The sequence below is a fragment of the Penicillium malachiteum genome (assembly GCF_028827825.1).
Source record: "Penicillium malachiteum strain IBT 17515 chromosome Unknown utg000003l:1.0-4950554.0:1.0-4952489.0, whole genome shotgun sequence".
Lineage (NCBI taxonomy): Eukaryota > Fungi > Ascomycota > Eurotiomycetes > Eurotiales > Aspergillaceae > Penicillium > Penicillium malachiteum.
In genome coordinates, this window is record NW_026643096.1 from 2145953 (window position 1) to 2160888 (window position 14936).

General features: G+C 45.6%; 6 protein-coding genes across 6 annotated transcripts; 4 read left to right on the forward strand and 2 right to left on the reverse strand.

Annotated features, from left to right (window-relative positions):
* Positions 1-737: 737 nt before the first annotated feature.
* N7483_007132 (uncharacterized protein) lies at positions 738-1217 on the forward strand (the record flags this gene model as incomplete). Its single annotated transcript, XM_057090569.1, has 1 exon — positions 738-1217. The coding sequence occupies one exon, from the start codon at positions 738-740 to the stop codon at positions 1215-1217; it is 480 nt and encodes a 159-aa protein (XP_056945310.1).
* A 180-nt stretch (positions 1218-1397) lies between these two features.
* N7483_007133 (uncharacterized protein) lies at positions 1398-1646 on the forward strand (the record flags this gene model as incomplete). The annotated part of the gene is made up of 1 exon (XM_057090570.1): positions 1398-1646. The coding sequence occupies one exon, from the start codon at positions 1398-1400 to the stop codon at positions 1644-1646; it is 249 nt and encodes an 82-aa protein (XP_056945311.1).
* A 3507-nt stretch (positions 1647-5153) lies between these two features.
* Positions 5154-6834, reverse strand: N7483_007134 (putative acyl-CoA thioester hydrolase; the record flags this gene model as incomplete). Its single annotated transcript, XM_057090571.1, has 6 exons — positions 5154-5440; positions 5589-5705; positions 5760-5941; positions 5995-6291; positions 6346-6410; positions 6469-6834. Coding segments are annotated over 6 exons (1314 nt in total), but the record flags the coding sequence as incomplete, so codon positions are not given.
* A 948-nt stretch (positions 6835-7782) lies between these two features.
* N7483_007135 (uncharacterized protein) lies at positions 7783-9214 on the forward strand (the record flags this gene model as incomplete). Its single annotated transcript, XM_057090572.1, has 3 exons — positions 7783-7897; positions 7947-9113; positions 9168-9214. 3 exons carry the CDS (start codon positions 7783-7785, stop codon positions 9212-9214), a joined length of 1329 nt encoding a protein of 442 aa, XP_056945313.1.
* A 393-nt stretch (positions 9215-9607) lies between these two features.
* On the reverse strand, positions 9608-11062 carry N7483_007136 (pepsin-like aspartic protease; the record flags this gene model as incomplete). Its single annotated transcript, XM_057090573.1, has 1 exon — positions 9608-11062. The coding sequence occupies one exon, from the start codon at positions 11060-11062 to the stop codon at positions 9608-9610; it is 1455 nt and encodes a 484-aa protein (XP_056945314.1).
* Positions 11063-13942: 2880 nt separating this feature from the next.
* On the forward strand, positions 13943-14248 carry N7483_007137 (uncharacterized protein; the record flags this gene model as incomplete). The annotated part of the gene is made up of 1 exon (XM_057090574.1): positions 13943-14248. The coding sequence occupies one exon, from the start codon at positions 13943-13945 to the stop codon at positions 14246-14248; it is 306 nt and encodes a 101-aa protein (XP_056945315.1).
* Positions 14249-14936: the final 688 nt, after the last annotated feature.

The following is a 14936-nucleotide window of genomic DNA, read 5'->3' on the forward strand; positions in this document are numbered from 1 at the left end:
ATCTTTGTTTTTTGGGCGACTGTTCTACGGAGGATGGGGGGAGTTTCCTTGGTTTTAAGGTACTGACTGCCATTATGTCTATACTGGTGCATTACCTGGGTAGTTTCATCATTCTCCATGAGTTGGAGTCTCGTTTTTTTTTCATCTTCATTCATCGGTGGAGTTGGTTTTTGTTTGGACGGGGCTTGTCTAGGGTCCTTTTTGCATATATTCCCCTTGTATATACGCTCGGAATTTAGACCGCGTCTGGCTTCCATATCGTAACTGAAGACCATATTCGTCCTTTTTAACCTCTGGGGGGGTTACTTGCCCTAATAGAGCAGGTAGATACCTAGTAGCACTAGACATTCGTCCTCTAGTAGCCCTGGAGACCCCCGGAGGGTCAACTGGTGATACTACTAATATCATGATACCACTGCCAATGGTGACTCGGACCTACTAGGTACCTCAGACCACTGACAGGAACTTGTGTAGAATAAAGATTTGAAGCCAGTCGCCAGGGGTTTCAACTTATTTGACACTAAGTGACCTACCCGTGGAAGTGGACCCGGAGTAACTTTTTACCCATATTCCATGGAACATGGTTACCTGGGCACTCCCATGGGACTAACTTTTTAACAATATCCCAACTATCCATCCATGGATGCATGGATATCCCATGGGATTTGCACAGGCCTAATCAAGACCCCCTGTGACTCCCACAAGCTGACGAAGACTGCTCCTGTCCTATCAACGATATGCAGTTCGGAAAATCAGTCGGAACTGCATGCAGTACGTTCGCGATCACCAATATCGATGACATCTTTGTTTTGGCTACCTTCTTCGCAGAGGCATCCACTAGTGCGACTCTCACACCCATCAAGATTACTATCGGCCAATATGTCGGATTCACCATAATCATGGCTGTTGGCATGATTGGCTTCGCTGTTTCTATGGTGCTCCCCTCTGAGCCGATCGGATTCCTCGGTCTACTGCCAATGTTACTGGGAGTCTGGAAATTGATCGGACTTCTCCTTCCGGTTAAGGGAGAAGAAGGAGAAGAAGCAGAGGAATCGCATATATCGGGTGCGAAGAGTATATTGAAAGTTTCACTTGTCACTATAATGAACGGCGGAGACAATATTGGAACTTACATTCCTCTGTTCTCGCAAGCTAAAGGTGCAGAAATAGCGATTTATGTCGTTATTTACTATATATTACTCGGGTTGTGGTCCTAAGTTGCATTTCTTATCAAGAAGCAAAGACATATTGTGCATTTAGCGCAAAAATATGCGGATCTGGTGGTCCCTTTTCTTTTTATCGGTCTAGGCATTTATATTACCGTCAAGTCGACATGTTACCCATGGTCTATCGAGCACATTGACGCTGCGAATACTACACCTGATGGTAAGACCATCATGGCGGTTGTGACGACACTGGCCCTTTTGGTTGCCATTGGGTCTATGCTAGCAAACAAACTGCGAAAGAGAGCAGCCCAGTCCGCGTCTAATGTCGAGGATTCAAATCCAATGTCGTCAGAAGCCGGTTCCACTACTAGCCCAAATCTTGCGGAGGAAGGAAAAGCTTTGGCAAACAGTCATCCAAACGAGGAGGCTGGGAAAGAAGTCGGACGTGATCAGAAGGGGTACGGGACTTTGGGGGCATAAAAAAGATGATGCTGATTTTTTGGCATATGCGCAATGTGAACTAGGTATAACTATATGTAAATCAGACAAGTCTACACGGACTCCAGGGCTGTTCAAATGTTCATAATGATTCAAATGTTTTTGACCTTTATCGGTCTCATTCACGTTTGAGAGAATTACGGTACAGCACTTGAGGATTTCCATCTGCCAGTGGCCACGGAACATATCTAGTAGTAATATATATCCTCTACTACATACATCCATATATACCGTAGTCTTTTCGGGATCAAAGACACGAAATAACTCAAGCAATTCGACCTGTGTATCAATTTTCGGGCCCTTGCGAGTCATCAATCATGTACGTACACAAATTCTTGAGATTTCTTTTTGTCAAATGTGATCTCGCATGGAAGGGCAAAGTCATACGCCAGACCAACCTCCAGGCTTCAACTTGAAAATCGATAGCACCAGTGCGATTCAAATCAAGCACTTGAGCGCATCAATCATATTGTTTAATAACTCGGTCTTAGACGGATTCTGCCCTACTAACTAGGAATATATACTTTTGTAACTTGAAATTCTTTAGGTGTTATATCGCCTCAAAATGCAAGTCAACTGGTTTATCAGTTAATTTCTTCTTTATCAGAAGGTTAAAAAAATCGAAAGATGAAAAAAAGAAAAAGTGCAAAAAAGAATTCTCAGGTTATGGTTTTTTAGGAATAGCCGAACGGGGGGGGTCGAACCCCCAACCTTGAGATTAAGAGTCTCACGCTCTACCGATTGAGCTAGCCCGGCAGGGCTGGTTGGAGGAGTTTCAACTTATGGCTACATAAACCAAAAATATCCAAGACTCGGAAAAGCTCTCCATCTAGGTCCAGATATCTGATATGCCCAACTCAACTGGTATAGAGTTTCCCAAATTTTGAAATTCCAATTAATTCGAAAGTTGGTCATGTATTTTGGCATAAATCAGAGGCCAGGATCACTGGAAAGAATCACTCGTTTCTTATTGGCTCGCTTAAATTATGCGGGTGATCTGATGGCTACGATTCTATAGAGGTGATCCTGCATCGCGTGGCAGCCATTTGATCTTCGATCTGGGGAGTGGTACCGAGTGGTACCGAGAGGATCAGTTAAACAAAGATCACGAGCTTCTCATTGCTTGATTCAACTCCACAGGGGTGATCTTGACGCGCTTCCCCAGGCCCACCCTCAGGGTATAAATCCCCGGATTTTCTCATACTTCAGAACCTCTTCCTCTTTTTTCCCCAACACTTGTCCACTCTATCTCTTTCTACAGGATCTCATGATCTCATCAACATGGTGCTTGATCACCATCATGTCTGATGAACATCATGTCCCTTCCATCCATCCCCCCATACATTCATCCATCAACACATTCTCTTGACACATTACCTCGGTCAAGACATCAACCCTTCAGGTGAGCCTTCCGTACCCATAGTCTCGTCCTGGGATTTTTGTACTTTTATTGCTCTACGGAGCCCCGCCCACGGTGCCACTACCAATACCATTGCTAAGAGGAGACTCGTTCGGTCTTCTCAAGACCTTAGGTTCCACTTCGGTTGACTACACTCACTGTGTTGACACATGCCTTGACACGGTTTGCTCCACTGGTTTTGTTGACGCGTCTTCCACAAAAACAATGCCAACATTGCCTTCCACCATGTGATTGTTGACATACCTTCGCCTGTCACAACCCTGATTTGTTGACATGTCAACACACTCCAACATGACACTTCTTTGTTGACATGACCTTCTGTCATCATATCGACACAGTCTTCCATTCACACACTCCAACATGACACCACCTTGTTGAAGTCTCTCAACCTCAACGCCAACTACAGCTGATGTTACTCTGTGTTGATATGTGAACATACCCCAATATGTCATTACCTTATTGACATGACCACCAATGGTCCTCATCAACCTGTCTCACACCTTCCCTGGAACATCTTCTTCTCAGCGCGCCCTACACCTTGGCATTATGATGGGTGGCCCATCTTTCTGCTTCCATCAAGGTAAGAACTCTAGTGACCTTTTTTTCCTTAGTGGGCTTCCTGCGCTTCGGTTCTTTTTATACTTCCATGAGATCTGGTGCCTGTTCTCACATAGGTATTGGGTCTCGGGGTGACTGCTATGAAATATTAGCCTGGGGTCACCCCCATACACCTGCCCCCTTCGTCCCTTCTTCTTCTATCTTTGTCTCCGCCCAATTGTCTCTCATTAGCCCCCCTCGTTTCTCAAATCTTTGTCCCCTGATCTGCACCCTTTTCTTTCTCATAGTTGCATTCATGAGTGGAAGACCTTGCCAGCAACCCGTGCTGACGGAGGTTAAAACCTCCAGTTTAATAGATTAGATATCTGCCACGTCGGTGTCCAACGTCAATCAGTTTAAATTTTTGATGCTGTTTCATCAAACACATCTACCTTCGCGTGCTTTAGCTCTATGGATTTGATGGACAGACTTGTCTTCTCTTAAATTCTGGGATATTTGATTTGGATAGGTTAGGTCACCAACCCTCTCATCAAGCATCAATCCACTAACTTGTTCACGGTCAGCCTCTTGGACTCAATCCATCTACATTCTTCAAATATCCCATGGCTGCTTGATCAACAGCCCCCCCACCCCCCCCCCTCCGTCGCCCTCCCCCTTCGATTCGACAATGCAGGTGGTGGCACAATCTGCAGGGACAACGACACATAGGGGGAGAAGAAGCTCCAAGTGTATGACACAATCTACGACATGCAGGGGGTGGCACAATCTGCAGGGCGATGGAGCACAGCGGAGAGGAAGCTCCGAGTGCACGGGTCTTGAAGCCTATAGGGCTTCAAGGATAATTATATTCTTACATGTTCTCCTGATCTCTTTATCCCATAAAAGATTTATTCATTTTGTTTTTGAAACCTTGCATGGTCTGTTTATGTTTCTGAATGATCATTACATATATCATTTCCCAAGATGTATGAATGTTCATCAGCCTTTTAAATGTTCCTCGGCCTTCCAAGGTTGTCATTCTTCAAACTTCACAATCGTAAACTTCCTACAAGTCTTTCCATCTACAGAGTATCAGCTCTACTACTGAAGTTCAATGAAGCATTTGACATTTTCTACTTACTCTCTACTACTCACACCCGTCTCTCTTCTTGCAATCCTAGTATATGTTCAACTAGTAGATTGTATCTGATGATGTAGATGTCGTAAATTGTTCCAGCCTTCATGCATGTCCTCCTCTACCTTCTGACATCAGCCGGTTGCCCATGTACGTCCAATGCTGTTTGAGTCATAAGGTCACTTCCAACTGCACATTGAAGGCTTGCAGCCCTGAAGACCCTCGACAGTACTATCCTATTGACGACCTTCAGAACACGAAGCCCCGAATGGATTTTACAAGTTAAACCTGAACCTGAAGATACTTCAACGCTGATTTTTATAGACGGATATATGTACATTAGACTAGACACTCACAGCCTCCACACCACTGCATTGCTCCATAAACAAAGAAGAATCTACTCAGTCACACTATCCTTGATAGTCCGCAAAGCACTCGTCTTGTGTCCGGGGTCAATAGCGGCAGCATTCAAGGCCCGACGTCTCGCATCAGTCCAAAGCATGAACTCTCCATAGCTCTTCGGCATAACATTGATATCCTTCTCCACCAAAAAGGTGTAGTTGAACATTCCAGTAGACTTCTTCGTACCGTGCTCCACATCTCGGACCTTCGTGTCAACGCGCACCTGGACTCGGGTGTACTTGCTGCTATCACCTTCACGTTCTTCGGGCTCGGTGTAGGCCACTGTAGCACGAAGGTATAGCACACTTCCCACAGGAACGGGATTCTCAAAGGTACTGGGATCCAAGGCCAAGAAGTTGGGTCGTGCGTGGGAGAAAAGATGCTGCGCAGCAGAAAGCAAGTTCAAAGGATTGTTTTAGGAGGAAGCCACCGAAGATCATGAAGTTGTGTCGGTTTCGGTCTTGGGGTTGCATGATCATGGCGGATTTAAGGACAGTTTCGCTCATGAAGACTTGGTTCTCAGGGCGAATTACTGGGTTCTCGGGGTCTGGAATAGATGTTAGTTGCTGGGCTGTTTGAATTTCAGTGTGTGGATTCCTACTCAGGTAAGACATCTCCTTGGTCCACATAGAGTGGATAAGGTTACTCTCCTCATCATCGGGTGCCTTCTCGAGTAGACTGCGAGTTCTGAGGGCCTTCTTGGCCTTGGAGTTTTCTTCGCCCTTCTTGTAAAGCAGTCTCTCTTCATCGGTTTCAATTAGAAGGGGAGCAACACGGGCAGGCCTGTATACAGGTTAGCATTGAAGTCAATTCAAATAAGGTGTAGGCGTGCCTACTTCTTCGTTGCAGGGTCTAATGACACCATGGTGAAAGCACAGGTAATCAGAACATCCTCTGGCTGAGGCTCCTGGCCCTCTGGTCGGGCCTTGGTTACCTGGCATGAAATCTCCATACTTGACCGGCCTGTAGCATATGTGACCTGACCACTAAGTTCGAGATCACAGATCTCCATCAGTGGATTCTCAATAGTAATTCGATCCACAGCGGCAGTAACGGTGGTAACACCATCACCTGTGTGACGGTGTGCAATGACACCAGCCAAGGCATCGAGGTCCATCAACAATGAACCAAGTCTAAATCGCTATTAGTTTTGGGATCTCATCATTGTGGACTGGAGATAGACTCACCGGATATGGCCGGAGGCATTGAGATATGTATCGAGAAGCCATTTGTCCTGTGCTAATGGAAGAATCTACATGGCAAACTGTGAGTCAAAGAAAATTCAATATTGGGAATAGAATAAAGCATACAGCGCTGTAACGACTATCCGACATCCTTTTCGGTGTCACATCTGGCTTCGGGAGGGGTGCTGCCTCAACACCAGCCCTGGAGTTTCGTGTAGCCTCACGGCTCTGTGTCAAAGCATCAATCCATGGAGTCTTAACCCGCATTGGCATCCATGTCGGTCGGGATGCGGCGTTCGTCGATGTTGAATGGAATTCCCTGGCATCCAGTACAGCAGGAGCAGCGCGAGCTGGAATTGCAGCTGACGTTAAGCATTTTGAACGCACAATGGTGCTTCTTCTTCCTGCAAGACCGAACATCGTGTATTTTCTCTCAATGGAAATGTGTAAAGGTGAAAGAACATTTGAAGAGAGATTAGTATCGGCGATGACGCTGTTGGTTCCCCGATATGGCCCGATCGGGTATAGCGCCCGCCAGGCGGCTAAGAAACCGGGGAATCTCGGGATTTATGACTAACTAAGTGCCGACTCGCCGAGTCGACTCGGCGAGAGACGCCGAGTGCATGGCAGATCGTTCGGCGTAGATCTGGGGGAATATGTGTTACTAGTTAGTTTCAAGAGGCTTACATGGTATTCGTATGTTGGTACCAAGTTGGTACTTATCTCCTGGTATCTATACATATTGGTCAATTCTACTCAGGCTGTTCATGAGAAATTTGAGTAGGCCCTAGTATGCATAAGTGTATCTACTTCAAGTTTGTCTTCAAGTTTATCTGCCTAGTTGTACTAAAACAGGCAAATTGGGCTATTATTTCAGTCGTTTCTGTTATTTTGACCCAATATTTAGCATCTATATAGTATACCCTTATGACGTCATGGTAATTGAAGATGCATAGTACTCCCAAGCTGACATCTGGACTCTTAAGAACAGTAATACCCATAAAGTCCAATTTAGGGATTGAAGATGGAAATAGATTAGTATAAAACAATTCAGATACTTCAATACTTGGCATAAATTGATGTCATGAATTAACCTGCTTCGGACCGGATCCCTAGACGTACCAACCAGGACAGGATGAGTTGGAGCCATGGTCCATTTATCGAAAATACAGTCTTAGCGGAGTAAGGCAGACTCGGAGGCAAGTATCATTCGATGAATTCCTTCGGAGAGCCTGCTTTCATCGAAGTTTTTGTCTCTCGCCATACATTGAAGTACAGTATAAGCTTAAAATAAGGTGTTTCTGATCCGGGGTTGGACTCGGAGATGCGTCAAGATGAAGTCACTGATAAGATTAGCATGATCTATAAAACCTGACTCTCAAGTCAATTCAAAAGAATTTAATCTTCTAAGAACTGAACTTTTATGAGATCATATTCTCAATGAGTGACCCTACCAATCCTCACATCGAAAACCGTACTACTCCCCAATGGGCGCTATATCAGCGGGAGAACTTCTGGAAGCCCAACGAGGGCCAAACACCACAATTCAACACAGGTGCATAATCTGAACGAGCATTTTCTTCTGAATGATCTTACTTACACAGAGCAGATCCCCGCAAGCTCGAAGCCCGAGCCAAAGAACGACTCAGCGAAGGCGGCTGGTCCGTTCCAAGCCCTCTCCAGAAGCTCCAAGGTACACCGAAATAACATTCCTCTCAGGTACTACGCTTCATCCAACGCTGGAATGTCAAATACACACCTAGCAAACCGTCAGGCCTTCTATCGTCACCGTATAATTCCCAATCAATTAGTCGACACCAATAACCGCGACACAACAACAACAATCTTCGACCACAAAGTCTCAGCGCCAATCGGGTTCGCACCAATCGGTATAAACAAGATATATCACCCATCCGGAGAATCCGCCGTTGCAAAAGTCGCCGGCGAGCTGAAATTACCATACTGTCTAAGTACAGCCGGAAGCACACCCATCGAGACAGTGGGAAAAGAAAACGGACCGGGCTCACCGCGGTTTTACCAGCTCTATATGCCTCATGATGATGAGTTAACTCTTTCATTACTTACAAGGGCGTGGGACTCTGGATTCGATGTTTTGATCCTTACAACAGATACGTGGCAACTTGGGTGGCGACATGATGATGTTGCCAGTTCCAATTATGCGTTTTACCGTGGATTCGGCGCTGATCTAGGACTTTCGGATCCGGTTTTTCGTAAACGGTGTGAAGAGGATGGATTCGACCCTGATGTGGATGTTGTGCGGGCTTCTAGTAAGTGGATTGATTCGATTTGGCATGGACGGGCGTGGTCATGGGAGAAGATTCCTTGGTTGATGGAGCAGTGGAAAAGGATCTCTGGTGGAAGACCGTTTGTTATCAAGGGAATTCAGTCGGTCATGGATGCGGAGAAGTGTGTGGATCTTGGAGTTGATGGGATTGTGGTTAGTAACCATGCTGGGCGGCAGGTGGATGGAGCCATTGCTAGTTTGGATGCGCTGGAGGAGATTGCCGATGCGGTTGATGATCGAATTTATATTATGTATGATTCTGGAGTCAGAGGGGCTAGTGATGTTGTCAAGGCTCTGGCCCTTGGAGCGAAGTTTGTGTTTGTGGGACGATTGTGGATTTGGGGATTGAGTATCATGGGTGAGGACGGGGTGCGCCATGTTATGAAGTCGTTGTTGGCGGATTTGGATATCCTCATGGGTGTGGCGGGATTCAACAGTGTGAAAGATTTCTCTTTCACGATCCTTGGTGAGTCTTTGCAAATATGGTGATGCCCTTTGATGGTGATGCTGATTTTGATAGACTCTGGCCTCAAGTCTTACAATTTACTGCCAGAAAAGGCATTGTAATTATCGCGTAGACAAAGAATTGTGGAAATTACTGAATTAAATGAAACTTCCATCTCCAAATCAGATATTATCATACATGAAAATTAAGAATCGAACGCGAGATTGGCTCATCATCTCGCTGAACGGGTGAGCATTGCAAATTGTGCATCAACAACGGTAGACAAATCGCTGACAGAATGGTAGACGCGGTGGGGATATCAATGAGAGAATAACACTCGTAAAGTATGAGCAGATAGGCCAGTGAAAATATGGGCAGTAATGGATATTGACAGGATAACGCCTGGAACGATAGTTCGCCAAAAGTCGTGATGCAGAGAGAGCAGATTGTTGGAAATATGATTGTGTGTGTAATAATTCATGTGGGTGAAATGAAGAATGTAAGAGCAGAGTGCGTTAAGCAAAGATAGCTGCAATGACTGCCATGAATGATGGAATCAAGGTAAATGATATGTGAGAGCCGGAATTGGGTGAGATAGTGGAGTGGGTAGATCCAGATGTAGTTCCAGAGGCTAAAGCTGCTGTATTCGCGGCAGTAATAGAACTCATGGTTGTAGCAGTTGAAGTTGCAGTCGTAGTCGAAGTGGAAGTGGGAATTGTGCAAGTTCCGTTTCCTGAAGCAGATGTCGAATTCCGTTTTCCAAACCCGATTTTTCCATCATCGAAGTCGAAGACGGAGTATACATTCTTCAAGAACACATCGCCCACGAGCCAATCATTAGATCCGGAGGATTGGTAACCCACGATTGTGGACACACAGCCATTAGTGCTTGTAGCACCGATGTAATCATCCGGGGAGATAGAGTATTTGACACCAGAGAAGGCTAACTCTATGGTCGCATTGGAGTTGCATGGAATAATGTAGTTCGAGCCCGACTTGATGGATCCGGGGACTTGAGCGAACAGAGTTGCGGCATCATCGGGTGGAATCAAGATGTAAGTCGTGCCGGTATCGATTGTGGCGCTTTTACCGGTAAGACCGCAGGCTGTGCCATTCACATAGACATCGTTAAGGGGGATTGTCCAGATATCCGAGTTTGTGGTAGTGTAGGTTATGTTACCATCAAACTTGGTGGTGTCAACAGTTCCAAAATTCACCTCACCAGTCTTTGCATCATCCTTGGCACGCGAAAGACTGAAGCCCACGATGTTAGAGGAGAGATGGCCATCCTTGGCCACGATGTCCATGAATGATGGGATGGTCCAGCCCGCAGTACCCGACCGACCAAAACCGAGGATTCCATCGATAGGATAGTTCGCAAAGGCCGAGCTCGCCGATGTAGCGTCTCCGAATGAGAAGGTTGCATTCAGACCAGCGATCGACATGGTATCTTGACCCAGATTGCCCTTGATGGTACCGCTTCCATATCCAACTGTAATGGCAGAGTTGTTTGAGATGTAACTGGTTGACTTCCCTGTGTCAAAGAGGTGGTGACTGGTGCAAACGCTGCTTGTGCAAGTGGAACTGAAGACCCAGGAACTTGGTGAGCCAGTATCAAGAGCGAGCCACATCTGTTCCTTCTGTGATCCAACTTCTACCACTGCGAAGTAAGAGTAATCATGGCCATCCTGGTCGACTGCGGCACTATTGGGAAGAGTCGGAGTATTGGCTTTCACAATGTTGTAGGTATCATCACGGCGAACGGGGAACTTCCTAATACCGAGGGTAAATGGCTTGGCGTTGGAGTCTTCTTCGGGGTCATCGGGCTTCAGAATCCAAGGTAAGAAGCGGCGCTCCAAGGATTCAACGGTTGAAGAGGTATCTGTCAATTCAACCTTGATCTGCCATGGATAAAAGGCTTTCACACCGGTCGCCAGGCTCGCAATGGTCAAAAACTGCGAGAAATGCATGATCCAGCACAGGGATCTAGTAGTAAGGGAACGTGATCGTCATTTGTTGTCAATGAGAAGAGCGAAAGCAACGATGAGAGAAAGATCTTGCACTGATCAAATGATCACAATTCTCTTGAGCTCTTTAAAGAAAGGCGGTAAAGATTTGATTCAGAGAAGCCTGAAGTTGCCTGAGGGTGATAGGGGTTCGAGAACAAATACAATTAGACAGCTTTCACAGATAGCTAATTTCAAGGTACGGAATATTCAATGGGACAATGGAATTGAAAGAGAGAATGAGACCTTCGTTAAAGAAGAAATTTAAAAGAACGATGAGAATAGAGAAAGACCAGGAGGTTGGAACCTTGGAAAAGAACTCCAACCTTGTCTCTACGGAATACGGAGTACAATGTGAGGGGGAGAAGTGGCGTAGGACCCCTCTCCACCAAATCAATTCAATGAAGAAAATCTCCCCTGACAAGACTGCCTAGACTGAGTCTAGACTATGCTAGGTTTAGTTTAGGGAACATTGGCTCCACTAGTTCACTTATTTAGGCGTGATCGTCAGCTAAAATAGCCGCTAGTTCAAGTTCCCCACACTAGGCAAATTAAGATGAACAACAGGGAACTTGAAAATAGAACATTTGAAAAAGAGGACTCCTATTTAAAAATGGACTTGCATAAAATTTATGATTCTTGAAAAGGGAAACAGACATCTGGAGTAAATTGAACATGAAAGGGGATGGTAGCATTTAATCAAGTTGAGTTCTACAATACTTCAAGTTAAGGCGTTTATTGGCTCGATGGCTGGATCACGGAGTCCACTTATGCATGTACCACATGTATGTATAACCTGAGATGTGGCGGTGGCTTTACTAGTAATACATTCCATAATGGGGTCTAGATTCTGCGACAATGACGTATCTTATATTGATTTCAATTCCCATGCAGGGTGCGGAGTACATGACTACCATTCCACGCCTATTACCCAGTTCTACACATGAGTAGAGAGCAAGATACATCAATTTATGTAGTGAAGTTTTTGATTTTCCACTTTTTGATGTCACATAATTGGTACCCGCTGCCTCCATCAATGAAGTAATCTTGATCATGACCAACGGGGCCCTAAAGGTACTCCCTGGGTTTGTAAAACCTAGAGGTGTATTCCAGCGCCATTTCTGCCTGAGCATTGCTGACTTGATGCGCCCTGGAAAGATTCTCAGGTTCTGGAAGAGATGTTAGTTGCTGTATCCAGGGGTCTTACAGAAGAACTGATGAAGCTTCATACCTTCTCAATTCCCCAAGACCGGCATCATTCCCTTCTTTCCTAACAGGAAGGCAAATCATGCTTCAGAAGAGGCTTGGCTGTCAGAAGGGGAAGGGATGAGATGTTGAGGTTTTTGCAGGGGCGTTCTCCGGCTGGTCGTAATGCCGACCATTTGATCGGTTAGAACCAGAGGTCTCACGTCAGGGTTGAAGCCATTGTCTAGGGCCCATGCGATACAACGACCCACAATATCTCTGCTCATCCTGGAAGTCAATGCAATACGGGAGTTACTCCATCCCATTGCCTTGAGTGCCAGGATGTTGGCGTATGTCTCCGGTGGAATCCTCCTTCCTGTGGAGGTCGTGACTGGCGCCATGCATCTTTGAATGGCTCTTCTGCCGGTAGAAGCTCCTCTTCCATGCATTCTCGATGTGTTCTGGAAAGGACTATGTGGTGAAGAAGACTTTTGAATAATTAGAAGAGCTTGAGGGGATATGGAAGGGGATATAAGTTGTCACTCACGAAGGCCTAAGTCCAGAGCCGCTGGCAGAGAGTCGAGTAAAAGATATGTGAGAATTAGAACAGCGAGATTTGGTGAAGGAGTGAGGTGGAGAGAGGCTGGAGGTGTAAAAAGAAATTTACAGTAGGTAAAAAGATCTGAGGTTCAAAGAGATGTCAGGTGTAAAGAAATTTGCCGTGGAGACGTGACGTGTGAAAGAAGTGAAGCGAAGCGAAGCTAATAAATCATCTTCTCATCTCCTTGTCAATGAGAATGGGATGAATGGCATCCAAAACTTATTTTAAGCTCTGGGAAATCTTGATTGAAAGAGTCTTTGTTTATCTTCCTTTCACCAGTTATGATGTGGAGCTTCAGGTAACGATTGACTCAGTCAAAGATATGGATATACTATAGTCATGAGTCAGCTTCAAACAATTGCCATTTGTCAAGCCTTGTGAATCTATATTATTCAAGTTTGCCAGATATACCTTGGACTTCATGTCCTTTACCGGACATACATAGTATGTTGCCGCTGACCCAGATGATAAGCACTCTGCCGAAGGCGTAGTCCACTGATGGATCTAGTATGTTTAGAAGAAATTAGAGCACGACTATTATGTACAATTCTATTGGAACAAAATAATAAAGTGGCTGATTCATGTCCTTTGTCTCCTGAATCAGGAAGACTCTGATTCAGACCCAATCAATTCCCCTTTCGAATCTTCTAGCGTCTTCTTCTGCTCAGAAACATACTGCCGCTGTTCTATTTGTGCGTCAAACCCACCCTTGACAAGCTCTTCGAATCCGACCCTAGGTGCACTTCTCATGACCCTTTTTGAAGTTGGCCTTTTAACAGTGGCTAACAGTGGCGAGGGTGTGCTAACTCTTGCAAAGAATGTAGAAGCTCTTGCCAGAAACCAGGGAGAAGGGGCAGTGTTTTTAGGGCAATAATCGACTTGAATGTCCCCATCGAGTAAAGAAGTCCCGGACTTGGGCCGCTCTTATCGCAGAACAGAGTTGACGATGAGATAAACGAGGCGGTTGAAAGGGTCGGCGATCTTGAGCGGCGAGATCTCTGCTCATCTCAAGGTCTCAAAATGTTTGGCTGACCGTTCCCGGTGCCCTGAGTGTCAGGATGATATCTGCGCGCGGGCCTGGTGAAATCTTTCTCGGTGACGGTCCTAATTCGTGGTATCAAAATGTCTTTGTTAAAAGGCCCGAAGTTGGTAATGCTAGTGGCGGCTTAGAGGAAGACATCGTGAAGGGGTTCGGCAAAGAGATCCGGGTAGTCTTCCAGTTGTATTACTGCGCTGTTAAGCTCACTGCGGAGCTTGTTGATTTCAGCCTGAGCCTTGAGATTAAGATACTTAAGTGGGAGAGATGGGTGTACCTCGCGGCGACCGCCATTCTGTCGGTAGCAACTCCCCCTGTTCTTATCTAGATATAGGCTTGGAGAAGAATGTTGATTTATTAGAAGGGCTTGAGAGGGAATAGAAGAGTGTGAGGAAGTAAAAAGCGGCTTAGAGCCCGAGAAATATATATTTAAATGAGCGGTTCATGGGGAGGCTTGTAGTACAAAAGGAGGGATGAAGTAAAAAAAGAAAAAGATTGATAGAGAGACATGAAGTGGGAAGAGATGGACGTGGAGTGATCGACAAGAGGCAGATGGATATTCCTCAATTTATTTCTAGAAAGGCCAAGTAAACTTGGGGGTGTGAGAGAGACTGAAGAAAAACTTGAAGGGGAGATGGGGTGCAGGTGCAGAGGGGAATGAAAGCTCAGAAGGTACACAAGTGCACCTAGGTCATCATGTGCTCTCATTGTGTGTAAGGTGTAGGGAATCAAGTCAGTGCTTCTTCAGTCTGCGGGATAACACCAACCAGAAGACCTCCACAGAGACAAAAGGATCGTGCCTCTCCTAACCAAAGAGCAGTCTGAGAGTATACGGCGATATAACAGAGACTTGGTAGCATCCTGGGGTTACCAGCATTAACGTCGAACTTGCTACCCTTCCATTTCATACCCAGGTGAGATCATGGGAGATAAAATGGCAATAGTAAGACGGGACATGCTTCCATCTACTTCCCTACCCAGGCTCACTACATCAATACACCTATCCCATAATTCAA